The sequence below is a fragment of the Drosophila guanche genome, unplaced genomic scaffold (assembly GCF_900245975.1).
Source record: "Drosophila guanche unplaced genomic scaffold, DGUA_6, whole genome shotgun sequence".
NCBI classification, from domain to species: Eukaryota; Metazoa; Arthropoda; class Insecta; order Diptera; family Drosophilidae; genus Drosophila; species Drosophila guanche.
In genome coordinates this window covers 8,228,194-8,252,768 of record NW_022995743.1, presented here as the reverse complement: position 1 = coordinate 8,252,768, position 24,575 = coordinate 8,228,194, and the positions used below count along the sequence as shown (strand labels likewise).

General features: G+C 47.9%; 6 protein-coding genes and 1 long non-coding RNA gene across 22 annotated transcripts in view; 2 read left to right on the top strand and 5 right to left on the bottom strand.

Moving 5' to 3' along the window:
• LOC117592457 (sorbin and SH3 domain-containing protein 1) overlaps positions 1-6,827 on the bottom strand; it is a 37,003-nt gene extending 30,176 nt beyond the window's left edge. For 2 of the 3 annotated variants that reach the window (XM_034286266.1, XM_034286260.1), the window contains exons 1-3: positions 6,685-6,827; positions 6,459-6,562; positions 6,310-6,404 (exon numbers count right to left, since the gene is read on the bottom strand). In XM_034286266.1, coding sequence (XP_034142157.1) covers positions 6,310-6,404; positions 6,459-6,562; positions 6,685-6,795 — 310 coding nt within the window. In that variant the 5' untranslated portion in view covers positions 6,796-6,827. Of the gene's footprint in view, positions 1-1,055; positions 1,242-6,309; positions 6,405-6,458; positions 6,563-6,684 lie in introns of those variants that run through there. The other variant, XM_034286237.1, reaches the window with a different exon arrangement.
• On the top strand, positions 1,948-23,125 carry LOC117592472 (synaptobrevin). Of its 7 annotated transcripts, XR_004574539.1 has the most exons (7): positions 1,948-1,951; positions 2,325-2,336; positions 20,849-20,911; positions 21,234-21,290; positions 21,500-21,834; positions 22,157-22,362; positions 22,669-23,125. XR_004574539.1 is itself a non-coding variant. In XM_034286309.1 (6 exons), exons 2-6 carry the CDS (start codon positions 2,326-2,328, stop codon positions 22,752-22,754), a joined length of 486 nt encoding a protein of 161 aa, XP_034142200.1. In that variant the 5' UTR covers positions 1,948-1,951; position 2,325; the 3' UTR covers positions 22,755-22,977. The 7 variants fall into 7 exon arrangements, 6 of the variants coding, with proteins under 6 accessions (XP_034142200.1, XP_034142199.1, XP_034142201.1 ...); XM_034286309.1 differs by lacking the exon at positions 22,157-22,362 and having other exon boundaries at positions 21,566-21,834; positions 22,669-22,977; XM_034286308.1 differs by lacking the exon at positions 22,157-22,362 and having other exon boundaries at positions 22,669-22,977.
• On the bottom strand, positions 6,591-10,140 carry LOC117592465. 4 transcript variants are annotated; one of them, XM_034286296.1, is made up of 4 exons: positions 9,971-10,140; positions 8,151-8,319; positions 7,794-8,094; positions 6,591-7,737 (listed from the first exon to the last, which is right to left on the bottom strand). In XM_034286296.1, the coding sequence occupies exons 1-4, from the start codon at positions 10,070-10,072 to the stop codon at positions 6,912-6,914; spliced, it is 1,398 nt and encodes a 465-aa protein (XP_034142187.1). In that variant the 5' UTR covers positions 10,073-10,140; the 3' UTR covers positions 6,591-6,911. The 4 variants fall into 4 exon arrangements, with proteins under 4 accessions (XP_034142187.1, XP_034142188.1, XP_034142185.1 ...); XM_034286297.1 differs by having other exon boundaries at positions 7,794-8,100; positions 8,157-8,319; XM_034286294.1 differs by lacking the exon at positions 9,971-10,140 and adding an exon at positions 8,400-9,102.
• On the top strand, positions 11,131-12,091 carry LOC117592479. Its single transcript, XR_004574544.1, has 2 exons — positions 11,131-11,349; positions 11,406-12,091. It is a non-coding gene; the product is annotated as an uncharacterized LOC117592479 (long non-coding RNA).
• On the bottom strand, positions 13,180-17,492 carry LOC117592466 (hornerin). 5 transcript variants are annotated; one of them, XM_034286298.1, is made up of 5 exons: positions 17,049-17,492; positions 14,697-15,264; positions 14,512-14,623; positions 13,693-14,136; positions 13,180-13,559 (listed from the first exon to the last, which is right to left on the bottom strand). In XM_034286298.1, the coding sequence occupies exons 1-5, from the start codon at positions 17,064-17,066 to the stop codon at positions 13,337-13,339; spliced, it is 1,365 nt and encodes a 454-aa protein (XP_034142189.1). In that variant the 5' UTR covers positions 17,067-17,492; the 3' UTR covers positions 13,180-13,336. The 5 variants fall into 5 exon arrangements, with proteins under 5 accessions (XP_034142189.1, XP_034142190.1, XP_034142193.1 ...); XM_034286299.1 differs by having other exon boundaries at positions 14,554-14,623; XM_034286300.1 differs by having other exon boundaries at positions 13,383-13,585.
• Positions 18,256-23,228, bottom strand: LOC117592464 (chondroitin sulfate N-acetylgalactosaminyltransferase 2). The gene is made up of 5 exons (XM_034286293.1): positions 23,127-23,228; positions 19,311-20,354; positions 19,111-19,253; positions 18,748-19,050; positions 18,256-18,671 (listed from the first exon to the last, which is right to left on the bottom strand). Exons 2-5 carry the CDS (start codon positions 20,323-20,325, stop codon positions 18,528-18,530), a joined length of 1,605 nt encoding a protein of 534 aa, XP_034142184.1. The 5' UTR covers positions 20,326-20,354; positions 23,127-23,228; the 3' UTR covers positions 18,256-18,527.
• Positions 23,173-24,543, bottom strand: LOC117592469. Its single transcript, XM_034286305.1, has 5 exons — positions 24,388-24,543; positions 24,164-24,314; positions 23,949-24,095; positions 23,750-23,887; positions 23,173-23,691 (listed from the first exon to the last, which is right to left on the bottom strand). Exons 1-5 carry the CDS (start codon positions 24,501-24,503, stop codon positions 23,500-23,502), a joined length of 744 nt encoding a protein of 247 aa, XP_034142196.1. The 5' UTR covers positions 24,504-24,543; the 3' UTR covers positions 23,173-23,499.
• Between the last annotated feature and the right edge of the window lie 32 nt (positions 24,544-24,575).

Genomic DNA, 24,575 nt, shown 5'->3' with positions numbered 1-24,575 from the left:
TGTTGCTAATTAGCATAGATTTTTGAATCTCTTTGTTGTTTCTGTTATTTATTTGGCCAGCGCGTTAAGCATTCGGTTCGTTGTTCCGCTGTTCTCCCATAAAGAGGAAAGCACATGTTTGGCTCTCTCTCTCTCTCTCTCTCTTGCTCTCTTGCTCGTGGGAGAAGCACAACCACAAAACCAGAGTCACTCACCCACACAAACAGACACACAGACATAAGCAAAGAAACAAACAAACAACAAAAATGTGTTTAGTAAATTAATTTATGAAGCGCGCTCCGATGTACTTGCCACCCACCCACCTACGAACCAACCAACGAACAAACAGAAGCACCATCAATCGCTGACGTCACGTTCTGCATGCACACACACACAACATGTGTGTGTGCAGGCTCTGGGGGTCAACGGAGTCTTACAATTTAATTCGCAATTAATTGCAAATCGTCGGCATCGGCTGTTGCCTCAAAGGAAAAGCGCACTTTTATCCGCCGCGTACGTGAGCCAACTGAGGCGTCGGCAGGCACATGGCACCCAACAACATCCAAGGGGCCGGCGCGCTCTCTCGATGCCCCGCACAGTGGGTCTGGCTGGGGTAATGCGGGCATAATGGATGTGATTTTGTCATATCACACTAGCACACTCGTATGCCCCTCTGTCTTATCTGCGCATAATGAATTTGTCGATTTCTAAAATCGAATAATGATCTCAGCCCCTGGCCGGTTTCTCGGTTTCTCGGTTTCTCGGCTTCGCGGCCTCGCATCTAAGTGCCAAAGTTTGCGCGTAATTGCCAGCGATTTGAGTGAGAAGCAAAACTACACATTAGTACCGTAAAGGTACCCCTCCTCCTCCTCCTCCTTCCTTTGCTCTTATATGGCAGGTTGGTATAAACAAACACATTACACTCTCGGCCCTATTGCGTCAGTGTCCGTCTCCGTCTCCGTTTCGTTCTCGCTTCGCTCCTTCTGTCTTTACAGTTAAAGTTGAAGGCAAACGCTGGTACACACACACGCAGACACAGCGTTACAATGGGAAACAAAAAAGAAAAACACACACACAAAGCTATTTATAAACGGCAAAATCAATCGGCGAGCCCCAAACCACAACTGAGGGGGGGGTAAACACTACAGCGGTACTCGAGTTTGTGTTCGTGTTTGTGTAGTGCAGTGTAGTTCTCGACGGCTCCGCTCCACTCCGCAGCGATCGACACAACGTCAAAGTCGAAGTTCTAATGTCAAACTGAAGCTTTGAAAGCTCTGACACCTGGAAGCGGTTCCGCCAGAGAGCCCGTTAACTTTTGCTGATTGCCATTGCCGTGCTACAAACACCTCACCTCACCTCACCACGCCTCGCCGCCACCTCTTCCCCATCGCTGGAACCCCATCTGGGAGCGGGTTCTGACGACTGCTTGCCGGCAGCCAGCTGTTTTGCTGAGCGCTTGGTATTGCGAATAGAAATGTTTTGGCGTGCGGCCAATCTATTGACAGCTGGAAGCAGCTTTCGATTTCTGGAATACTTGACAGGGCGGCGTCAATAGGGCAGGATGGGGCACGGGGTGAGGTTTGGACTAGATTATAATGTAACTACGACCGTCTAAGCTGTATGAGCTCACTGCTGGGGGGGGGGGGGGGTTCCATGAACTTCCAGCCCATATGCGGCCTTGAGGAGCAAGAATTGATTCCCTCTGTTTGTCTCAACCTTCATTTAGAGACGTTCATCTTGTGATACATTATCAACATTTCTGAGCACATTCGGAAATCGGAAAGGCAGCACTCAATTATATGCTAAAGGTACACCGATATTAATCCCTGTTCGCATCGTGACGCAGCGACGGCCAACTCCGATAAGCAGCGAAATTCAGCAAGTCGAATATTCTTATCAATTGTTTATTCAAAGGTTTTGTGCTGTGATTTATTTGCTAGCCCCAAAAACAAACAGAACAACAAGGAATCATGTAACACCAAGATCATTTCTTTTGGCGAATAACAAATTCACGCTAATTGCATTGTCAAAATTTGCTTTCGCGATTTGTTTTTGCTTTTGTTCTGTTGTTTTCTGGGACCCACTGAATCACAATTCGATACTAAAATTCTGTTTTGTTTCGCTTGTGCTCTCAAAAACATTGCCAAAATGCCGCAGAAACAATAAAAACTGCGCGGCAGCTGCGTCAGCCGATGAGCGGCGGCAAAACAACATTATAGATACCACACCAGCCATCATGCACAAACTAAATTATTAGAATGAACTAATGGCCAAACGAAAATGGTCAACGAATATGGATAATATTCGGTTTGGGTCGATCTGTGTGGGCGCTACCATAAACTAAGAATGTCAACAAAGTCAAGTCAGCTACCCAAGAAACTATTCAACTAAATTGTGCACTAAGCCTAAGGATTAGTCGCTATTAGGGCATGGGCGAAGGTCATTTCCTTTTAATTTGCGCCCAAAAGTATGCAAAATTGAGTATCACGGATCTAAATTAGGAGAAAATCTATCGATTTAAACAGATTTCAGTAAAAACTCCAAATTTGTATTCACACTTGACAAGTCGTTGACATCATTTCATTCTCCATGGCTAATCAATGTGGCAAAAATCATTAAAAGTGACACCCGACAATCAACTTTGATACAGCGAAAGAGAAACCATCCGCTGCGCCCCCCCCCTCCACTCCATCGGGCAACCAGAAACCGCGACAATGTCTGTCAAATCAAAATTCACTGCCCGGCACTTGCCACAAGTGCTTCAACGACCAGGGGGAGTTCCGCACGGCAAGCCAATGACCGCACACCGCACTTGATTGAGTCACCACAGGAGAACGAACGATGACGATGATGTTGATTTCCCTAAATTTTGTACAATTATACATGAGCTGTCCGTGTGTGCACTTGAAAAGGGGGCATGGCAGGGCATTCTTGGGACAATGAACAGCTGCACATTACAAATTTAAGTGAAAATATTCACTCGCTTTTCGGTTCACTGTGTCAGGGGCAGCATGTTTTGTCCCAAAAATCAATATCGGTAAACAAAGAAATTTAAAATTGAACATTCTGGAATAAAGAACAATACAAAAGTATATTTTCTGCTTTGAACTTTGATGTCAGTTGTTGGACTTCGCTGTATTAAAAATCGAATAATTTTGAGTATAATTTTAAAGGGGTATTCCCTTTCAGAGTTCATTTCCATCAGCTCTTGTTTAGCTGCCCAAACTCGTGGGTACCCTCCCTTACAGCTCTATCTCCCTCTAAAGTGTATCGCTTTTGACAATTGACAATCATATTCTGTAGTGTTAGTATTTACCAACACGAAGGTAAATTCACACACAAATAGTCAAAGAGAGAAACCATTTACAATATGAAACTTTTGCCAGCTGAGGCTTATCAAAATTGTGTGTCGCGGCTGTCTGAGGGGACGGCGGTAAACAAACGCAGAATAATAAAAAATAAATAATAGTACATAGAAACGGTTCGTATGAGCATTGGCGCGGCTTTCTTTCTGCTCACAATGCCAAGCGCAAGAAGAATGTCAAATGGGAATTATAATTAAACATTAATCATCCGGGGAGCTGGGTGTGCCACGGAATGTCTCCCCGCTGGCCACCCCAACCACAAAGTTAATTCAATTTATAAAATATAATTGTACAATGAAATCAAAACTATATTCTGGAACACTTTCCGAGCATCATTTGCATGCAGGGCACACAGACTCAAACAGACACACACACACTAACATCCGGTCATTAGAGACTTAATTGAAGTATAGCCAAATGCTGTGGCTGTTGCCTGCCACAGAAAAGTGCAGGAAAAGGGTTGCACTGTATAATTTAAAACAAATTAAAACCCCATATGCACACAGCGACTGTCTATCCAGATCCATATAAACATAATATCTACTGTACGGATTTTGTATATGTGTCTATAAAGCGAGCATTTTGCGCCGTTTTTGGGGCATCATTATCGCCACAGACAAATTCAATAATTAACCCAAATGCGGTCTGCATTCGCCTATCAGCTGAATTTAAAATAGAAATCCAATATTGGAGCGTATTCAGGCATTGCCTAATGGGCGTTTATCGGTTAAGCATAAATTGATTTAAATGCTTAATGAAGCCGCCACAACGAGGCACGTAGAACAAATCAATGAAGTTGGTTTTCCGCAGAACAGTGAAAGGTCTCTTTTCCGCACGTGGTGCACTTAGGGAGATGTTTAGCACGGAAAGATTTCCGCGTTCGCGGTGTTCACTGTATAACAATTGCAACGCCGCGACGTAGCACAGTCTGTGGCGTTTCTTGTGTTAAATCCCCTCTTAGCACAGTGGCACGGAAAAAGGGCGCCAAGTCAAAAAGTGTTTGCCAGAACCAAAATCAATCTCTGAACACATTCAACGAGGGGCCCCCAATTATAATACTAGATACGTATCGGATTTACATATGTATGTATGTGTTTATGTTAACAACTCACTTTGTGTTTGCCAAATTGTTAGAATCTTTCTTCTTTCTGCTTTCTTTTTCACTTTTATTTGTGCACAAGCAAACAGATGCGGGGGCTAGTACATTTCACTCGCACGTCCTAACTGTTGTCGGTTTATCTTTCCGCTGAGCTTGACGATCGCGACGCAGCCCGCAAAATGTTATTCGCTTCACTCACGACAGTCGGCTACGACAACGACAACGACAACGAGAACTTGACTTGGCAAAACTTTGGTAGTAACTAAATAGCTGGGGCCCACGGTATCGCATGGCACAAACAACACACACGAAAAGTACGAAAGCAACGGCAACAACGCCAATATACATAGTAACAACAACAACGCTCTCTCCGCCGGCAGAGCAAATAGCTAGCCTGTTGATTAGTCTGACGCTCGCGCTCTGACTTGTTGCTGCTGCCCTGACTCTGCCAGCGTCTCTGCTTACGTTGGCGGCGTCGCGTTAGCGCTACTGCGCACAGTGGCTCGTTTTTAGCACACTCTTGTCCAAAAAACATTCAATGCACAGCGGACAACTAAATAGGTCTTTGATTTACTTTGTATTCCACCATATAAGTGCAGCATTCGTAGTGTTTGTTTGCTTGATTTTGCAACATTTTAAACAGTTAACTTTTGTTTTTGTCAAAAGTTCTTGGAGAGAGAGCCACAGTGCGTTGAGTGGTGGGTGACTACTCTCTGCCGATGGCTCTGTCTCTGTCTCTGCCAAAGCCGGCTTAAAGCCGTGACTTGTTGATGCTTTGGTACGTACTGTCATTCTTCGTTCCTCCTTCCTCGTTTCTGCTTTTGCGCTGCGTTCGTTCGGCGGGCACGAACCACAGATCCGATATTTTTCAAATTTGTATGCATAAATTTACACACACACACACAGTCACATAGAGACACAGAGTAGCTCGGTGAACAGTGAGGGTCGCATAGGTCAGAGAGGGGGGTTCTGTCGTGGGGGCGGGCTGGATAGGGGGATAGGCTGGGCAGCACACAAAACAAAAGAATCCAATCATTCAGCGTATGGCCGCACCATGTGCGCATCTGGTTCAGGGCAGAAGCTGGAACTGCGACTGAGAAATGGAGAGAGTGAGAGATGCAGGCGGAACATGTGTCTGGAGTGGAGACACAGCTAATGACTGACGATGACGGCATGGCTGGTGGGACTGCACATGCTCCATGGGGCGATTAAAGAGTTGTAAAACTAAGGGCCAGACTATATGTATATATTTTAGTTAGCAACTGCTGGAGTAACCCCCGCTCTTATGTAGATTTTGTTGTTGTATGTTTTGCCGGCTTTAGGCTGCGTTGTCCACCCTCCCGTTATATTGGGTCACCCATGTCCCCTCTGCTTCCGCACTCCCTCTCCCATTATCCATAATGTCAGCGTCATTGTCATCGACGCGACATTCGCGTCGTCAAGCTCCAACAGACAGTGGAGGATGGCAGCAGAGCCGCAGGCGGTGGCTAGAAAGATGGGGTGGCTGCGAATGCGAGGGCCCTGAACGGGGTTTAGCTTTGGTATGGCGGTATGGTGGGGATGGGTTGGCGGCGTGCACTGTTAGTTATTATTCCCATGGCCATGTGAGAGAGAGGGAGAAGCTCACTTCTCTGTGCTGCTCTCCTATCCATTGCATTACCCTGCGCTTTTGTCATTGAATTTTGTTTTAGTTTGTTATCGTTTATGCGTCGGCATGTTCCGCGAACAGCAACATAAAATGGAAAAGCAACACAAATGTAAATGTCAGCAAGTACAAATAAAAACTTTAGTGATAAGCCAAGCCAAGTTTCAGGTTTAGTAGCATGCGGTTAACATCTGTCTTGCAGTTACAAATTCATCACTCACCTGTTGCCTGCGCTGCTGCCCCGTTCTGGGGCACCTTGCGACTGGCATATGGCGTGCCGCAGTTTCTACAGGTTCCCGTCGGACTCGTGCCCGAGCTGGAACTGGAGATAGGGATAGTGACTCCCTCTATAGTCGCCTTTTGCACTCACCTGCTCAGGGCCAGTACTAGGGGGCCATGCTCCCGCTGCGCTTGGAGCATGCGAAGCAGCTGGGTATCGCTCAGCTGGACCTGGTCCTGCAGGCGCAGCGAGGACTGTGAGGGGAAGCAAAACCACATCAACTAACATTACAACAAAATCACTCAAGCACACTTTATTACACATGGCATAACACTTAGACGAACAACTACTTGGAACTTAGCCTAATTTGTCATACACTCTTGGACACACGTTGGCCTGTGGACTCCTTGCCGCGGCGCAGGGAGCAGAACTTCAGCATGGCTGGTGACTGGCTGAGATCATCCACAGCACTGAACTGAAAGGCCATCCGTTCGTTCGGTTTCCAGCTTAGATTCTCTAACCCGCAGAGATCTCTGTTTTTTTAGGGGGCGTTCGGTGGTACATTACAGATTGGGGCTGGCTGGAGATGGGACAGCGATAAGACTACGCCAGCTCGCAGATGCCGCGGCGGTCCATGAAGACCTCGAGGCAAGTGGTGTCGACGCGATCGAAGAGCAGCGAGCCGAAGCGCCTGGCAGTGTAGTCCACGATAAGCACCATCTTGCAGTTGATGCACTTATCGCGATAGTGGAAGAGCAGCCCCACCGTCGGGTGAACCACGTGGTCCACGAAGCCTGGAGCGGCGCGGTACACCTGATGGTTGCCCATCTCCACGATGGAGCGGGTGTTGACCACCAGCTTGCTGCGCACATAGGCGGGCATGATCTCCAGGGTGCGACGCACCTTCGACTGAGTATACAGCAGCCGGTTGAGGACGTGGCCCGGCGCATTGAAGGTGTCGTTGCTGTCCTTCCGGTAGAAGAACACATTGCGAAAGACAAAGCCGGTGGTGCGGCCTTCGTCGCACTGACGCAAGTAGTCCGCCAGCGAATTGTGCTTCAGGGGCATAAGCACCTCGTCCAGATCCACCACGGCTGCGTACCGATAGTTGTCCACGACATTGGCACGATAGACGCAATCATTGAACTGCGCCACAATCCCGGCATAGTGCAAGTCCTGCAGATGCGGTTGCACATTCCACTCGAAGACATCCGCCAGGCCCAGGCGCTGATAGTGGGTCAGCACACGTCGCACCTCATCGCTGGCCTCCACGTAGTAGAAGTAGAAATGGGCGGCACCCTGCAGCCGGTACATCTCCACGAACTCCACCAGGCGCAGCACATTCGAGTAGTTCTCCTGGAGCGGACCCACGCACACGGAGATGGCGGGTCGCGACTTGACAAACAGACTCGACATGTTGCGGGGATAGCTATGAGAGGGCGAGAGGGTTAGACCAGACGTTGCTGTGGGTTCTAATGACCTCACCTAATCTGTATGAAGCTGGGACTGAGGTGGCTCAAGCGATTGGAGGCATAGCTGAGGGCCACCGCCTGCGGCAGGCGCATCGGGTCGCGCCTTGAGGCGTGCAGCGGACACATGATGCTCCAGGCCGCAAAGCTGTTTTTGTGCACCTCGTGCATGGCGCCCGCCTCCTCGGACAAGATCTCCTGGCTGCTAAAGTCAGCGAAGCGCACGATGCAGCTCACCTTGGAGTCCCTCAGGCGCACCGGCAGCGTGGCGAAGATGCGCAGCGAGCCGATGGTCATCTGTTCCTCATCCAGGCGGACATTTCCTATGCAAAGAAAGGAATTAGTATGAGTCGTTGCGTGCCTATATAGATACCCTTACCTATGATCTCAGTGCGTGCATCGAAGTAGGCCGAGTAGATCTCATGACGCAGCGAGGCATTGCCGATCCTGCGCCAGCTGTTGTTGTAGTCCCAGTGCGGATTCGGCTTCTCCAGTATCAGCTGGCGCTGCAGGTGCTCCAGGTCGACACGCAGCCGCTCATTCTGCAAGCAGGATCAAAAGAGAACAGAGCAGAGGGTCAGTCCAATCGCTGCAGATGGATGTGTGGCCATCGCCGACTCACAAGGCTCGTGCGCATGGAGATGTAGACCAGGACGAGCATGGCGCTGGCCACCAGCCCGGACAGCGTGAAGTACACGTACTGAAAGCGATTCTCTTGAGCCGCCAGCATGGCGAGGCCTTGGCGTGTGGAGCGTGTGGCAGGTCGCCACACTTGTGGCACTTGTGGCCGAGCCGATTGTGCAGGTGTCGCCGCGACTGGACGCGTGCTATGCTGCTGTTCCCCAGGAATCACCGCCAGCAACTAAAACTGTTTATTTATTTTCTATTCCACCGTTGGCCGAGCGAGGCGTTGACAGCGACGCTAACGCTGACGCCAACGCCAACGCAGACTTTGTACGTCGCGCGACTTGGGGCACAGACAGTGCTGAAGAGCGCGGCTCCTGTTGCTTATTTGCTTAGCGCTTTGGCGCTTGATGGGCAGCCATCGATTAGCAGCGAACAGATACTGGCGGGGTGGCCTCCCCCCAGTGTCATCATCATCGGCCTGCCTGTCCTCGGCCGCTGACCGCAACAAACCGCAAAAGTTGTTCGCTTGGCGCCCACTGTACGCAAATGATTACGACAACCACACACAAACAAACACACACACGCACGCACTCTCTCGAATAGGTAACGGGGGAGGTCGGTCGGGGTGCTGGAAGGGTGGCTGGCTGGCTGGCTGGCTGGCTCCCCTTTTGCTTCAGGATGCGCATGCAACAAGTTAATCAACGCACGCCTCGCATCAAACTGGCGCCTCTGTCGTCCATTCCATAGACGCTGTCATCAGAGGAGCCGCAGAGCAGAGCAGCGCTGTGGCAGAGCAGCAGCTGAGACAGCGACAGAGTGGCGTTGCGTTGCGTTCCGTTGCGTGGGGTTGGGTTGGGTGGGGGAGAGCCTTGTAAGGGTACTCCATAGATTGTCTATGTGTGTGTTTGTATGTCTCTCGATTGGATTGGAGTGTCCCTGGGACACACACTTTTCTGCCTCTCCTCCACTGTGTGAGTCAGCAGCGTCGCCTTTTTCCCCGGCTATTTTTAAGTAAATGAAAACGTCTTCCAAATTCTTTTTTATTATGGAAAACGAAAACATTTCAATTATACATACATATACAATGTTCATGTGTGTGTGAGAATGGGATGGAATGGGAAACGAAAGTTGGCGAAGGCGATGACCACTTGATGCTCGATAGGGGGATGTCTACTCTGTAGGCAGTTCGCACAGTGGTGCAGTGCCGTAAACAAAAATGTGTATTTGAAATGATGAGATTTACACTGCACATAAATGCTTCAACCTTTGGTAAGTTTTCTATTGATTACAGACAGCCAATTATAACGAGTGTGTCCCAGTCAGATAACACCATGGAGATATGGTTTCTTATTTAGAAAGTTAACTCGCCACTCTTGCCGCACTGTGCACGATTGTGCCTTCATGTTCCACAGCGAAAATATCAAATTAGTCAAGATTTTCGTTTCATTTGAGGCTCCTCAAAGCGCAATATCAATTATTCAAACCATTAAACACTCAAATGGGTACCGTGCCGAAATGTTTCTTGTGTTTGTCTTCAATGCAGCTTACGTTTTTCGCTTCACTCACCTGCAGATGTCTGTAGCCAAAGATAAGGACTAGATAGACGAAGAACGCAAGCAGCGGCAAATGCGTTTGTCGGGGCCGCAGCCAGTGGGAAAATCGTGGCATTTTCCCTACAGCAACGTCATGACTTTAACTGGCGGACACTCTAATGTGACTACTGAAGTGAGTGCGTGGGTGCCCAATTCTGTGGCACTATCAGCTCATTTGATAACTGTGTTATCATTAGATTGATATGCCTAGAGGCAGGTGTGTGACCAGGTAATGATAGTTAAAACTAGTCAAAAATCCGAGATATCCGAGAGCGGCACGGCAAGCAGTTCCCTGGCAATGGTAGATAAATTTATTAATCTTTTTGGAACTTTTCCCATAAATAAGACAAAGACCAGTCAGGGCTTACAGTTCGGGGAGATGGGCAGCTGCAGCTGCACTTTCTGTTTCGTTTTTGGCGCATCCCTGACCCGCATTCTGGCAGTAGCCAAACGATGTGCAATTGATGATTCCACAAGAGTCCTGCATGGAATTAAATGTAACCAGCATAACTCTGTTGGTGGGCCCACCAGTAGCTGGCAAACTGACGCAGAGCTAAAAACCTACCCTTACCATGGCCAACTGTTTGTGTTATCATTTCTTGGGCGAACCCTTGGGCGAGCACCATTCTGGAGTTGCGCCTGCCCTGAGCGTGAGAAACTGAACAAGATTGCCAGAGAAATAGCAAAAATCTTGACTAATTACTATGCACTCAACTGGTAGCAGTAGATCTGTTGAGTTCTGTTCAGTTCGGTTCGGTTCGGTTCGGTTCCCATAGGGCACAGACGCACAAGCGCTGGGGGTGAGCTAACCCTCAGCTGGAACCCTCCACCAAGTGGCAGGGACAGGAGCCAAGATTCTCGAGATTCGAGAAGCAGAGCGATACCAGCATGAAAATGAAATAAACATTTCCAATTCAATTCATTTCTTAAAGCGAACCCTCCTCGTATTGTCATTGTTATGGCACAACGGCACGCACCCGGTTCCCGGTTCCCGACTCCCGGCTCCCGACTCACCGTTCCCATTGCACGAAATTCCCCCTCTGCTGGCACGCCTGCGTCATGCGAAAGTATTTTCAATTGTCAGTTTTTGGTGGTGGATTCGACTGCAGAGTATAAATAGCCAGGCGCGATCGGCATTGCGGCACAGTTCAGTTGGAAGTGCCGCCGAGAAAAGACAGACAGAGGATCGACAAGTCTCTCACTAAGCCAAGCCGCCACCGCCTTGTGCGGTGCGGTGCGGGGCGGCCCAGCCAAGTCCAAGTGCTCGCCCAACTTAATTAAAGTCAATTAATTGCTTTACAAGTGAATCGACAAAAGTGTTTTTCAATTTACCCAGAAACTGCCCTCGAAAATGTAAGTACAAAGAGAGTGACAATGCTTGTCCCACAGCTCACAAATTCCTGTTTCAGCTGTTACAGGATCTTCACAATAGTTCGAGTCCTTCATCCAGATTGAGCGACAAACCAAGCAAAAAGAAACATTGCTCAAACTCAACAAGTTGTCAGCAGCAAAGGAAAATTCTATAATACTTCCAATCCAACAGCTGTAAGAGGGTTGGCTTTATCCACGAAACAGAAGACTCGACTCAGACCATGTGGGGAAAAAAAACCAACCTAATTCACAAATCTATCAAGAGATCAAAGAAGTACAAACCATGTGAACCAGGACAAGTCACGTTCCAAAAACAAAACTGGAATGAATGTTTTCTTTCAATCATTTTACAAATATTGTTCTTCAGTTAAACAGCTTGACAATTTATTTGTTTTGCAATCTACAAGAAAAAATAGGTTGAGGATCTAAAGAACCATTTAAACTATCCAACAAATCTTCCAAAACAATTTTGACTTATTGAACATCCACATAACATTTTAGTTGATCATATTTTGTGCCTTTTTGTTTAGTTTCTTATAATTTTTGTTGCTGTTTTCGTTATACATTTTTGAAGCTATAAATTTGTTGGTCTAACAATGCCCTCGACGACAGCTTTCACTTAAGATAGGAGTCAGGAGACTGTTTATCAGGAAGGTATCTTCGACGTGTATTGCCAATAGCAAGCCTGTTTTTGTTGCATAAATATGAATTTAAGTCATCCATATATCCTTAAGCGTCCTGAGCTGGTTTTACATTTCATTTATTTTGTTTCTTCCTTTTCTTTTTGGGTAAGTTACGATTTCTCTTAATTTCAATTATTTTCACTTGAATATTTCATTTGTTTATTGTGTTCCGTTTTTGTTTCGTTTTCAAAATTATTACTTTTTCTATTAAGTTTTCCTTAAACGGAGTTATACATTTTTTGTTGTGAATAATTTTCGTTCTTCATCATTTTGGATGCGGTAAGTTTGTATTTTTCATTTTTCCTATGTTGCAATTAATTTAATATAATTTAATTGGATTTATTTTTTTGTTTTACAATTATTTTTGTTATCTTATTGTTCCTCTTTTTAGCGACTCATTTTGTAAAGTGGCTTATGTTTTTTTTTTCTTTGTTAAATTGTTTTTATTATATTTTCCATTATCTGGTCATTATTAGTTTTACCAAAAATATTCAGTTCATTTATTTTATTGATTATTTCATTTTTTTTTTTCAATTTAATCAGTTCTTTAATTTTATTTCTTTGTATTTTAAATACTTATAAATTTCATTTTATTGTGGCTTATTACATTTTTATGTTCCCTTTATTTTGTTTAACTTTTTATTTATTTATTAAATTACTTTTTGATTCTATTAATTATTTGATTTGATTTCATTATTTGTTTCTATTTTTCGTAAGGGTAATATTAAGCCTTACTTCACATTTCTACTATAACTTAGTATAATTTCATTGGTTAAATATTTAGTTTAATTGATGATTTAACATATTTTTATTCTTATTTATTTCAAATTGGGATTCTAAGTTATTTATTTGGTTCCATTTAGTTATTTTTGTTTATAAATAAACCTTTTTAAGTGATTTTTGATATTATTTTTGTATTGATTTTGTGTTCATTTCCTATTCATTTCTTATAATTTTTGTGTTTGTTTGATTTGTTCTATATTTGGCTCAGGGAATCCAAAAAAGAGTAAGAGTATCCGCAATGGATCATAGAACTAAAAACATAAACAATAAAGCAACGTGTACTGTTCAACCAGAACAATTTGTAGTTTCATTCCCCACCCTGGAGATGAAGGGAAACTCTCATCCGTTGAGGATCTTTGAAGATTGTTTATTTGAGCAGAAGCGTGCCACACACATAAATAGTTTCTTTGGAGACTTACGAAGTACACATAAATACGAAAAGGTAGATTACACCTTGCGCTGCCACATCGGGGCAGTGTCTGGCTTTGGTTCCGCTAACGGAGCTACTGCATTGGATTGTCCACCGTCTGGCCGGGATTGCCCTCGGAGGCTGTCTGGGCCGCGGGCATGGGCATTCCTTCTGCACTGATTCCACCACCACCACCACCGCCGGCAGCATGCGCCGAGTCGCTTGAGCCATCCGAGGAGACGTCTGCGGGATTGTTCGAGTCACGTTCGAGCAGGTAGCTGACGCCTAGAGGACGTGGTCGGCCACCATAGGAAGAGCTACAAGGGGCGACAAGAGAGCGAGCCTAACTTAATGCTTTGACCGATTCCTGGCTGCGACGAGTGCTGGGAGGCTGGAGCTGTGTACAGGAGTTGCAGGAGCCGGCGAGGGGCAGCACCCACTGCAACTTACCTCTGTGCATCGCGGTCGCGGTCGCGGTCCCGATCCCTTTCCCGATCCCGACTGCTGCTACCGCTGCTCAGGCCATTGCTGCCCGATGAGCCACTCCCTCCTCCATTGCCTACCCCGCCGCTGCTGCTGCCGCTGCCGCCGGACTTGTCCTGATCGCCCAGATACGTCCAGCTGCCCTGGCCATTGGCCTTGCCGCCAGCCACATCCGATCCGTGGACACTGGTGTGTCCACCAACGCGAGCGCTGTCACTGCCAATGGCCGAGGAGGAGACCTTGGAGCCTCCGGCATAGGGACAATTTCCGGCCAAGCGGCCGCAGGGCGAGGAGAGCGATGGAGAGGGCCGGCTGTAGGCGTAGCCATTGCCGCGGGTTCGCATGTCGCCATCATCCTCGTCGGTGGCAAAGTAGTAGCCACGTCCCGAGTTGTCGAAGCCCGACTGGCCCCTGATCGGTTGGGTCGATTGGGTGGGGTTTGGGTCGGGCGGGGTGTGCAGGTTAGGCGGAAAGGTGGATTGGATTGGATTGGGTGCAGTTTGGGGTGCAGTTTGGATTGGTTCCCGGGTCGAGGAGCATCCACAGAGTATCCACAGTGTTGTTGTTGTTGTTGTTGTCGTGTATTGGTTGTAGTTGATGTTGTTGTTGTTGTTGTTGTTGGTGTTCATGTTGTAATGGTGTTGTTGTTGTTGTTGTATGAAAGTAGAGAGTAGAAATAGAAATAGAAATAGAAACATCTTTGACAACACACAGAGATGGAGAGAGAGAGAGAGAGAGAGGAGCAAGTGGAGCACACAGTTACAGATGGAAACAGTTTAGCGATACCTGTAGGTCTCATCCCAGGGACGATAGTTGCGAAAATCATACCTGGAGTAGTACCGATCATAGGGATCATAACGATCGTAGCTGCTGGCACGCGAACGATCATAGTAGCGATCTGTGGAGTAGAGTTCAGAGAAGTTCGAGTTGGTGTAACTGCAAAGTAATTTCAATCGTGGGTCAAAACGAACCTCTGGTGGAGCTATCGCTGTAGCGTTCTGGATAGTAGCGATCCCGGCTCTCGTAGCCATAGCCATAGCCGCGTTCCCGTTCCGGATAGGAGCCATACCCAGAGCTTGAGCCATAGCTGGAGCCATAGCTGGAGCCATAGGCGGAGCTGACGGGGCGTCTGTAGTCATCGTAGCCGCCACGTCCCTCGTAGCGATCGTAGGTGCGCGGCGTGTAGCGATCGTCGTAGTAGCGGCTGCGATCGTAGGATCTGTCATAGTCCCGATCCCTGCTGCTGCTGCGATCGTCGTAGCCCGAGTAGTACCAGGCACTGGAGCGCTGATCATCGCCTGTCCGACTGGAGTAGCCGCCGTAGTAGCGATCCCTGTCCCGATCCTCGTAGCAGCGCACGCAGCGTGACTGGCGGCTCTTGCCACGCAGCACAGAGTCCAGCACGCCCACACCAGCCGTGGCCACCTGCTGATTCTGGCCACTCTGTCCGGGGTTGACACCTGATCGGGCCTCGGGTCCTGTCACAGCAGCACGGGCGCGGCCGCGTTCGCAGAGGAGCAGCGCCAGCAGGCAGAGCATCTGAAACACATCGTTGGAAGCGATCATTAGTTGATTGGTTTTAATTGCTTCTGTCGCAATGGAGCTGGGAGGCAACCAGCCAATACATATTTCGCGGTTCAGCGGACAACTGGGCCAATGCAGAGCTCCCCAACAGCCTCCGATCATAATTGACGAGAGTACAAAGGCCTGCGGAACAGCACACCCAGCCGCTGGCCATTCAAAATGGACGACAACATTGGGGGGCAGTCGGCGTGAAATATGATCAGCACCCCGCGATTATGCAACGGATTTCGGATTTTGGTTTAAGCCGAATGGCTCGCGGCAGCATTGACATCATTTCTGAGAGCCACTCATGGCTGCATGAATCACATTCTGGCCTGGATACAGACACAGATGCAGACACAGAATAAGTAGATTTGGATCGGAATCATAACGCTGCAAACCCCAAATGGTAATGGCCAAACTGGCCAACCAAGAGAGGTAATCATGAACAGTGTTTTGTCCAGTTCCCCGCCCCCCCCCCCCCCCCCCCCCCCCCCCCCCCTCCCCCCCCCCCTCCCCTCCGCACAACCCCCGCCCCTCNCCCCCCCCCCCCCCCCCCCCCTCCCCCGGTCGCCACGCTTTGTTAGCCAAGCATCAGGAACAACTTCCGGTGTGGCTGCTGGGCGCTGCTTTTCGCTTTTCGCTTTTGGGCTCTCTGCCTGTGGCTCCGACTTGTCACTGACTCTGGCCAACTTCATTAGAATAATTATAATTTTTCGAATGGAATATGAATATGGGAAATTTGTTACACCCGATCAAGGGTCGTTGTCATCCCCAAATGGAATATAGTTGCGGCCTTTACATAACATTACCGCTACGCTTGGCTATTGCATAAGGTTTATTTTGTTCTATGGCCCATGCTTTGGAGACCTTCGGATTAGTTGAAATGGAAAGCTAAGTAAATGTTCTAGGAATAATTTGAATCAAGTCGGAATCGTTATCGAAACTAATAGTGTTTCCTTATGCAAATTGGACCATGAATATTTGCTTAGCTTGATTGAAGAAGAAAGATGACTTTTAGATGGGTTTTAGGAGCTTAGGGAACTTTTTAGGGTTTTCAAATTATAAAAGAGGGAGAATTGGATAACTGAACAAAACTATATCCTTTGTGTCTTTCCTTTTTCAATTTATATTATTAAAATTTGGACCTACGCTATACAGCTTTGGGGAACTGCTAGCAACTCAAATATTGAGATACTTCAGCGTTACCAATCAAAAACTTTGCGACAAATTGTCAATGCTCCGTTTTACGTATCTAATGCAAACATCCACAAAGATCTGAATATTCCAACCATTAAAGAAGAAATAAAGAAAACTAGTAAGAAATACATCGACAGACTCCACAACCACGAAAATAATTTAGCCTTAAGTCTATTAAACAATAGCCTAACAGTAAGAAGACTGAAAAGATACCATACCCTGATAGATACATTTAACAAACTAAAAAGATGTTATATATAATAGCAGGGCTCATTGGAAAACTGCCATTTCTGTTAATTGAATATTAATTATACAATTTACTTATTGTTTAAAAACAGATTGTAAATATAAAGAGAGAGAAAAAAAAAAAAAAAAAAAAAAAAAATATTAAAAATTATATTATGATTTGTATAGAAAAAGAAAACGGCTACTAGAAATCGAGTTCTCCAAATAGTCCTCCAAAAAAGAGTTTTAATGCATGAGAAGAGTGCAAAGTCGAGAGAATTATCCATCATAAGCAGTCCGTTTATCAAATGATTGCCCCTGGCATTCCCACTCACCAATCCAATAGCACGCATGGTGTCCGCACTTCACTTTGTTCTTTGCTCCAACTTAATCACAAATGTTGCACCAGGCACGGGCGCGTGTTGTGCCTCTGCAGATTGATGGGGCACACGAGATTTGGAGTCCGAAAATATCCTTGCAACACTTTTTCACGAATCGGAGTTTCTCGAACTGGCGTCGGACCGCGAATGATCTGCCTAGAGCGGGGGCCACCGTATTTATCTGTACTCCAAGCCCAAAGGCCCGAGATGGGTTCTGCTTCTGCCGCGACGAGAGCACTGAACCGCGAGGCGAGGCGAGGCGAGGCGATGGCTGGCTGTGGTTCGCTGGCATTCGCTGGCAAAAGGTGTTGGCACTTGGACTCTCGGCAGGGGCGTCGATTTGTCACTTCAGCTGCCAGCAGCCCAACCAGCAACACCTTGGGGGTGTGTGCTGGCCGTGCTCGGCGTTTGCCTTTCGCAGAATGACAGGGAGGATGTGCTGGAAAAAATGCCTTAATTATGTGTCAGAAAACTCGCGCTAATTATGCGTCTACTATTGCGTAATATCTCAGCACAGAGACAGAACACTCCTGTGAAATTAGCGCAGATTATTTCGATCGAAGGCGTCGAGTCAGACACTTCCAGCTGGCATTTGCATTTCGGTGTACAAAAAAAGACTACGAAAAAAACCAACACTCCTCGGCGCTTGCATAACCCACGACCGTGACCGTGAAAAGGCTTTCCAGATGAAGACATCCAGCTCGGGGTGAGAGAAATTACATTTCACGAATGCTGGATGCTCTATGGGGGAAAAAAGAGTAGTAGGAGTAGGAGTATTACGAACTTGTTCGTATTATAATGCATGCCCGGCACCAGAGCTTGTCACAGTTTTAGATGCATTTATGTAGCTATATCTGTTAAGGACTGCCATATCGCAATTCTATCAAGGTATAACAAATTGACTTTCCGCTAGAGTGCCATGAAGATCTACCAGCTGCTGCCAGGAGGAGTTGTTGGAGGGCAGTTACTAGATCACCATCTTCATGTGCGTGCTCACTGAACCCCAGTGGAGGTCGTTGGCTTCCCACATAGAGCGTACAAATAGCCGAAACAGCAGGCAGGCGACAAGTTTAATTAAACGATTTAATTTAGTTTTTACACAGCGCGCAGCCACGCTGGTTTTTTTTTTGGGTTTTGAGTAGTTAGCTAGTACATGGAGTTACAGATTCGATATGGATATGGTAAATACCTTGGGCGTTGCTTCATGGAAGAACAATTTGTGATGTGTGTGTGTGTGTGGCACTTTTGGGGGCGCAACAAGTTCAACAATTAAGCTAAGTCAACGATTTCGCTAAATACGAGTTATTGTCTCCAGTTGTAACATATTTTTGGTATTCAGATACGCAGAGAAGGCAGCACTCTCGCGTCCAGAAGTGTGTGATGGGTGATCCTTCAAGCCGTAGATGGATCAGCCCCTTGGTAAATGTAAACGTATCACGAGTGCAGCTTGGCCGCATTGGCAGCGGCTATGTCATCGCGGAAGGCCAGGAAGCCGAGCTGGGCGTGCGAGGCCTCGTTCAGCGCTCGCGATCGAATGCAGGCGCGGTACTGGTCCGCGGTCAGCGAGCTGGCACACACCTGGCGAGGAGGCAAACATAAAAAAATAAAAAAGAAAACAGTTTAAAACATCACCAAAGGCAGTGCCTGCGTTTACCTTGGTGTGCCAGCGATGAAAGATGCCCGGATCGGTGGCCCTGATGATCTTGATCTTGGATCGAATGTACTTGCGGTAGAGCATCACATCCTCGCCGCCCCAGCCGACGATTTCCTCCTCATCGAAGCCGCGTATCTGCAGAAAGTTCGAGCGATACTGGCAGGTCATGCCATAGCCAAAGTCCCGCCAGAAGCCCGTGTCCTTTGAGATGACAAGCTGCTCCTCCTCGCTGGGCAGCGGCTTGCCCTGCAGCGTGTACACCACATGCGGGTTGTACAGACTGAAAACCACCGGATAGTACACCTGAGACAGGGCAGATGATTACAGTGCTTGTGCTGCTTGTGGCTTCGATTGTGGACTCACCTTCTTGCCGGGTGCGGCATTCCAGCGACAGCGTTCCAGGAATCTGGCCGTGAACATGATGTCCACGTCGCACATGAAGAGCAGCACATCCTCTGCGGTGGCAGGCGCAACAATGTGCTCTGCCCCGAGTCTGAGGGCCTTGGCTGAAAGAGGGACAATGAGTGGGGAGAATGGAGAACAAGGAAACTCCCTTTGCTCACCCCTGCTGAAGGTCTCGTTTAGAGCGAGGAACTGCGTCCGCTCCGACCGCTCTGCCATCCGCTTGGCCTGCGCCAGTCCACTCTCGCCGAAGTAGACGACAATCAGTTCCAAATGCCGATCCCCGAGGCTGGCAAACATCTGCATGAAGCTGCGAAAGCTGTGCAGGCGACCGGCCAGCGGCACTATCACATGGATCACGGCCGGACTGGGGCTGGGACTGCGGCTGGCCGGTGTCTCCGACAACTGCACCGTCTGCAGGGGGGCGAACGGGCGCATAACCAGCGCTCTGCGCACAGAACTCGCCTGATGCTTGACGCTCTGGAAGTACAACTCGTACTGGGTGCCCGTTGTGGGCTCGGTGCGGTAGATGCCCTCAATGAAGTCGTCCAGCGTGTACTTGATGACATCCCCTGCCGCACCCACTCCTGCTGCCTTGGCGCGCACTCGGGCCGAATGATTGCGATTGAGACTCTCCAGCGCCTTGTTGACCGCCCCAATGAGGTCACGCCGGCGATAGCCAATGGGCTTCTCCACCACCCGCTTGCCCAGGCCCAGGTCGATGGGGAAGACGCGCGTGAAGGTGAAGTGGTTGAAGGGAATCAGCTCGTACTCGTTGTTCAGGGGCAGGCCGTGCAGGATCTCGGCGGCGCCCACCTGCTTGCGGATGTAGCTGCTGCAGTCGTAGTGGTGGGCGAGTGGCGGCAAGGCCGCACCCACCGTGGTCTCCTGCAGGTGGAGGCTGCTGGCATTGTGGCCACTTCGATTGTTCTGCAGAATGACGATCTGGGCACGCAGGGTGAGCACCTCGTGCTTCAGGCGCTCAATCTCCGCCTCGCGGTCCACGCCCAGGACATCGCTGGGGCCGTTGGCCTCGCTGGTGTGGTGGTGGAGCGACTCCTGTGCCGTGAGCTCCTCAAAGCCGCATTTGGTCAGTACCACAATGGACACGGCGCTGACCAGGACGAACAGCAGCAGGAGGCGCCCTACCAAGCGGGAGGCGAGCGAGCTATGCATTTTCCATACTTTCCACTCAGTTCTTGTGGCTGCAAAGACAAGTTTTATTTCCGTTAATGTATTTTGAGAGCCAAGCATCACGAGGTGTGTACACACTGCCTGCCAGGCCGTGCTGCATAATTTCACAAGAGCTTCGACCCACAACACTGCGTTCACATTTATCGATAGCCTGTCGGCCTATCGGCGCACAATTTGAATTTAATTCTTTTTTTGGTTATGTTTTGTTATTGTTGTTCATCTATAATATTCCATATAATATTTTAAATATTGTTAGTTAATGTTCTGCCGCATAGATGAGGATTTGGTAGAGTTCTACACGACGAAAATAAGGTGTATTATTTTACGCTGTTTGAGTACTGTTAGGTGGGGGTTAACCCACGTAGTTAAGTTATTTTTCTTCCTCGGTATATTTCGGTATATTTTCTAGGGTCAATCATTGTCCGGTCACACTGCTTGTCATCATCAAATATAATTTTTAAAATATTTATAACTCTAAAGAATCTGGAATTTGTTGCTAAGCAAGTAGCAAGACAAAAGAAGTAACATCTGTGCATACAAAGCAGTATTTCTTCAGTAACATTGTCAGGTATGTGAGTGTGTGCAAAGGCTGCGTATGCGTAGGGCATGCAACAAGTTTTCGTTCTTTCTTTCGTTTGTGTGTGCGGCGGGGGGGGGTGATGGCATTTTTTCGCCTAGCTGCGGCCGTGGAACTGGAATGAATCATATGCCAGCAAGCAGCGGCTACTCACTCGGCCGATAAGGTGTGTGTGCGCCAGTGCTCTGGATTTCCATTTTGCTGGAGCGAATTTAATCGCAATCTTTGTGTCCCTGTGTGTGTTGGAAATTGCATTGTGGCAGTAAACATTCATAGATTAATGTGTGGTTTTTCTTTGCCAAATTCACAACAGAACTTCCACAATGGAGAACAACGAAGCCCCCTCACCGTCTGGCTCCAATGCAAACGAGTAAGTTGGCCCTCAGCTTGAGTTTCACGGAATCTGCAGGCAAACGTCGCACAAGTGCAAGCCAGGGGGAAGCCATTGCTATGGCCGTGACGTCACTCACTCACTGATCAATTGAAAGGGTTGGCTGCATCCCATATGACTTGCATTTGTGTGGCGCTGTCCGTGTGTACGTGTAAGCATCTCTCCACCACACGCATAATATTGTACAGTTTTCCCATACTTCCGCCACCGCCAAACGCCTACAACAACAACAACTTTGCCGACCCGAACAACAGCAACAACAATGCCGCAGCCCAGAAGCGCCTGCAGCAGACACAGGCCAAAGTGGACGAGGTGGTGGGCATAATGCGCGTCAACGTGGAGAAAGTGCTGGAGCGGGACCAAAAACTCTCGGAGCTGGGCGAGCGTGCGGACCAGCTGGAGCAGGGCGCCTCTCAGTTCGAGCAGCAGGCCGGCAAGCTGAAGCGCAAGCAGTGGTGGGCCAACATGAAAATGATGATCATACTCGGAGTGATTGCCGTGGTGCTGCTCATCATCGTTCTAGGTAAGCGTGGAGCCACTGCTCTTGCTTCTGCTTTTGGGCTTTAGGGCTTTAGCTTTGGCTTAAGCTTTAGCTTTTCGAATCTTCGGGCAACGGTTGTGGTTTACTGCTTTAGGCCTAAGATCTGTCCATCTATCTAGCTTGTGTGACTGATGCCTAGTTATAAGCTTTGTACTACCAACGCCCTGCCATGCGTCTCTGTGGTTAACCCCGCCCGAACTTTCAATGGATCTTGGACTAACACAATGATTGATTTCTGTATGATTTTATGCCGAGCCTAACTGATGACCAAATGGTTGTCCCTTTTTATTGTTTCTACTTGCAGTGTCGCTTTTCTATTGATCCAAAAACAAAACACACACAAAAACCACAAATTCCGTTTTCTACTATACAACAAAGTTTAAGTTTCATTCACACACACACAACACACACGTGTACAGTGTAGATGTATGCATGTATATTGTATATTTATATGTATATTAAATGTGTAATAATCGTCTAGGCTAAGCCAACTCCAAAACAAATCTAAAGGTAAATTGTTGCTCGTGCTCCCCAAGTGTTAACTATCATATTTGTTTAGTTTATAAATGTGTAGATTAGCTAACGTTTAAGTGTGTGTGTGTGTGTGTGGCGAAACCATGCACAGCAGAGCTACTTGCGGCTCAAGCGTGTGAAGGAATTTATCTTGCCGGCATCCGGGCGTGCACAGCGCAGAGAAGGAAGACATTTCAACACTAAGCTTAGTTATTATGCCCTTTAGTTAGCTGCTGTTTGAACCATATTTTGTGTAATTTAGATGGCATTTTCTGATCAACTAATTGTTACTCTCATTTGCAGTATCGGTCTGGCCCGAAAGCAGCGGCGGTGGTGGAGCCAAGTCCATTACCGAACCTCTGCCCGTTACGGCGGCACCACCCCACTAAGGGTGCGCTCCTTGCAGTAAATGGGAAAACAGCAGAACACAAATGGACATCAAACATACCAGGGACATGGACATGGACATGGACAGTGTGGCCTTCGCTGTGGACACATCGCGCAAATGAAAGTTAATTCAAAATGGAAACAAAAATCAAAAAAAGGGAACACCCATCTACACGTATATCTTATAGCCAGAATGTAATTATTAAAACCTTAATGTTAATGCAACATTTTTTCACGAGACCACAGGTCTGTCTGTGTACATGCTAGAGTATATACACATTGATATATATGTGTGCGTTATGTGCTCTGTAGCTGCTCTTTATATGTATTATTTGTATGTCAGCCAATTGGAAATACATTTATGCCACACGTACACTTTACAAAGCCAACGATAGCTATGCGCGGATACGCCGAAAACTCTCGCGTTGAAAGCCATTTATTTAGTTTTCTTTTAGGTTGGAAAATGAGTATTGATTTTCAGCCGTTCGAGGCGCACGTGCACACCCAGTACTCGGTGTGGTCTGCCACACTGCTACCCGTACCGAAGCAAAACTGTGCTGTTCCGAGCCGTGCCAATTGCAACCGGGCCACAGGGCAACTGACTGGACTGTGAACAGGACGACGACGTGGTGTAAACACTACGACATTACGTTGGTGTCCCCCAGCTGTTGCGATAGTCGGCGCATGCTCCAGAGCTGCTGCTGGTGATGACAGACGACACAGAGAGTGACAGCCTCGTGACAGCCACTATTTGAATAACTCTCCAATGCTGATGTTCCATCCCATAAGCTGGAAGCCGGAAGCCGTTGTCCACACATAGCCCATGTACAGGGCATAGAAGTTCAGATAATACAGCTGTCCGATGAGTATGTGATCGCCAGGCGGCTCGAAGTGGTAAAAGTTTCGTTTCCTCATCGAGGCGGCAAATACCACCACAAACTGCAGAAGAGAGTGTTAGAGGAGCGACAGCAAGGGAGGAGTACAACAAGCCTCTTACAATATTCGACAGAATGGTGTAGATGAGCAGCGTTGGAAACTCGATGGTGACTCGCTTCATTTCGGAGCACACGATGATCCCAAAGCTGGTGAGCACAAACAGACGCTCGCTCCAACGGATCACGTTGTGGCGTGATATCTAGCGTGGGTTCAGTCAGTAAGAGATGTGGCCTGGCTGGCGGCTGTTTGTTCACACTTACGAAGAGTCCTCGCCGATGGTTGACCGCCAGATTGCCGTAGCACAGACTGATGCCCATGATGGCAAAGGTGAGCACAAAGGAGACAATGAAGCTAACGTATGGCGCCGTCTTGGCTGGCTTCATGATCGATATGGTATTCACCTCGAACTGTCAAGACGCGGAACTGTTAGTTAGTTGGGCCAGAGGCCCGGAGCTGGTTGGATCACACGACTCACCGTCCAGACGCCGACCAGGACGCGCTTCCACACGGGCTTGTGCACAATGATGTGATAGAAGAACACGTACAGCTGGATGGATATGAAGCTGATGAAGAACTGCACCAGGCTGACATAGTAGTGCTCCTCGAGGAACTTCTTAACGGGCTTACTGGGGGCAGGTTGTGGGAAGGAGTACAAACGGTCACACATTGCCCGACTGAGTCCCTTCCGGGGCCACTCACATCTCCATGAAAATCGAAACCTGAATCTGGCCAATGATCAGCATCAGGATGGTCACCTTGTATGTCTTTAACAGCAATCTTCTCGTTTGTTTTTCGGCACCTACGCTCTCGTCCATAGCTGGAGAGGGTCTCTGGTCTGGTCAGGTGTTGGATTTGCTTTACATCAAAAATTTACGTAAGAAAAAAGG

Excerpts from the sequence above, each read along its gene's own strand:
- LOC117592465 (XM_034286294.1), bottom strand. The coding sequence starts at position 8,507 with ATGCTGGCGGCTCAAGAGAATCGCTTTCAGTACGTGTACTTCACGCTG. Across the intron at positions 8,320-8,399 it reads TCTCCATGCGCACGAGCCTT|AATGAGCGGCTGCGTGTCGA; the intron begins GTGAGTCGGCGA and ends TCCTGCTTGCAG. Across the intron at positions 7,738-7,793 it reads CCCAGCTTCATACAGATTAG|CTATCCCCGCAACATGTCGA; the intron begins GTGAGGTCATTA and ends GCCCTCTCATAG.
- LOC117592464 (XM_034286293.1), bottom strand. The coding sequence starts at position 20,325 with ATGCATAGCTCGCTCGCCTCCCGCTTGGTAGGGCGCCTCCTGCTGCTG. Across the intron at positions 19,254-19,310 it reads AAACGAGACCTTCAGCAGGG|CCAAGGCCCTCAGACTCGGG; the intron begins GTGAGCAAAGGG and ends TCCCTCTTTCAG. Across the intron at positions 19,051-19,110 it reads ATGCCGCACCCGGCAAGAAG|GTGTACTATCCGGTGGTTTT; the intron begins GTGAGTCCACAA and ends GCCCTGTCTCAG.
- LOC117592469 (XM_034286305.1), bottom strand. The coding sequence starts at position 24,503 with ATGGACGAGAGCGTAGGTGCCGAAAAACAAACGAGAAGATTGCTGTTA. Across the intron at positions 24,315-24,387 it reads GTTTCGATTTTCATGGAGAT|TAAGCCCGTTAAGAAGTTCC; the intron begins GTGAGTGGCCCC and ends ACCTGCCCCCAG. Across the intron at positions 23,692-23,749 it reads ACACCATTCTGTCGAATATT|TTTGTGGTGGTATTTGCCGC; the intron begins GTAAGAGGCTTG and ends TCTCTTCTGCAG.
- LOC117592466 (XM_034286298.1), bottom strand. Across the intron at positions 14,624-14,696 it reads CAGCGATAGCTCCACCAGAG|ATCGCTACTATGATCGTTCG; the intron begins GTTCGTTTTGAC and ends TCTACTCCACAG. Across the intron at positions 14,137-14,511 it reads CCCTGGGATGAGACCTACAG|GGGCCAGTCGGGCTTCGACA; the intron begins GTATCGCTAAAC and ends CCAACCGATCAG.
- LOC117592472 (XM_034286308.1), top strand. Across the intron at positions 20,912-21,233 it reads TTCTTCAGTAACATTGTCAG|AACTTCCACAATGGAGAACA; the intron begins GTATGTGAGTGT and ends AATTCACAACAG. Across the intron at positions 21,835-22,668 it reads GCTGCTCATCATCGTTCTAG|TATCGGTCTGGCCCGAAAGC; the intron begins GTAAGCGTGGAG and ends TCTCATTTGCAG.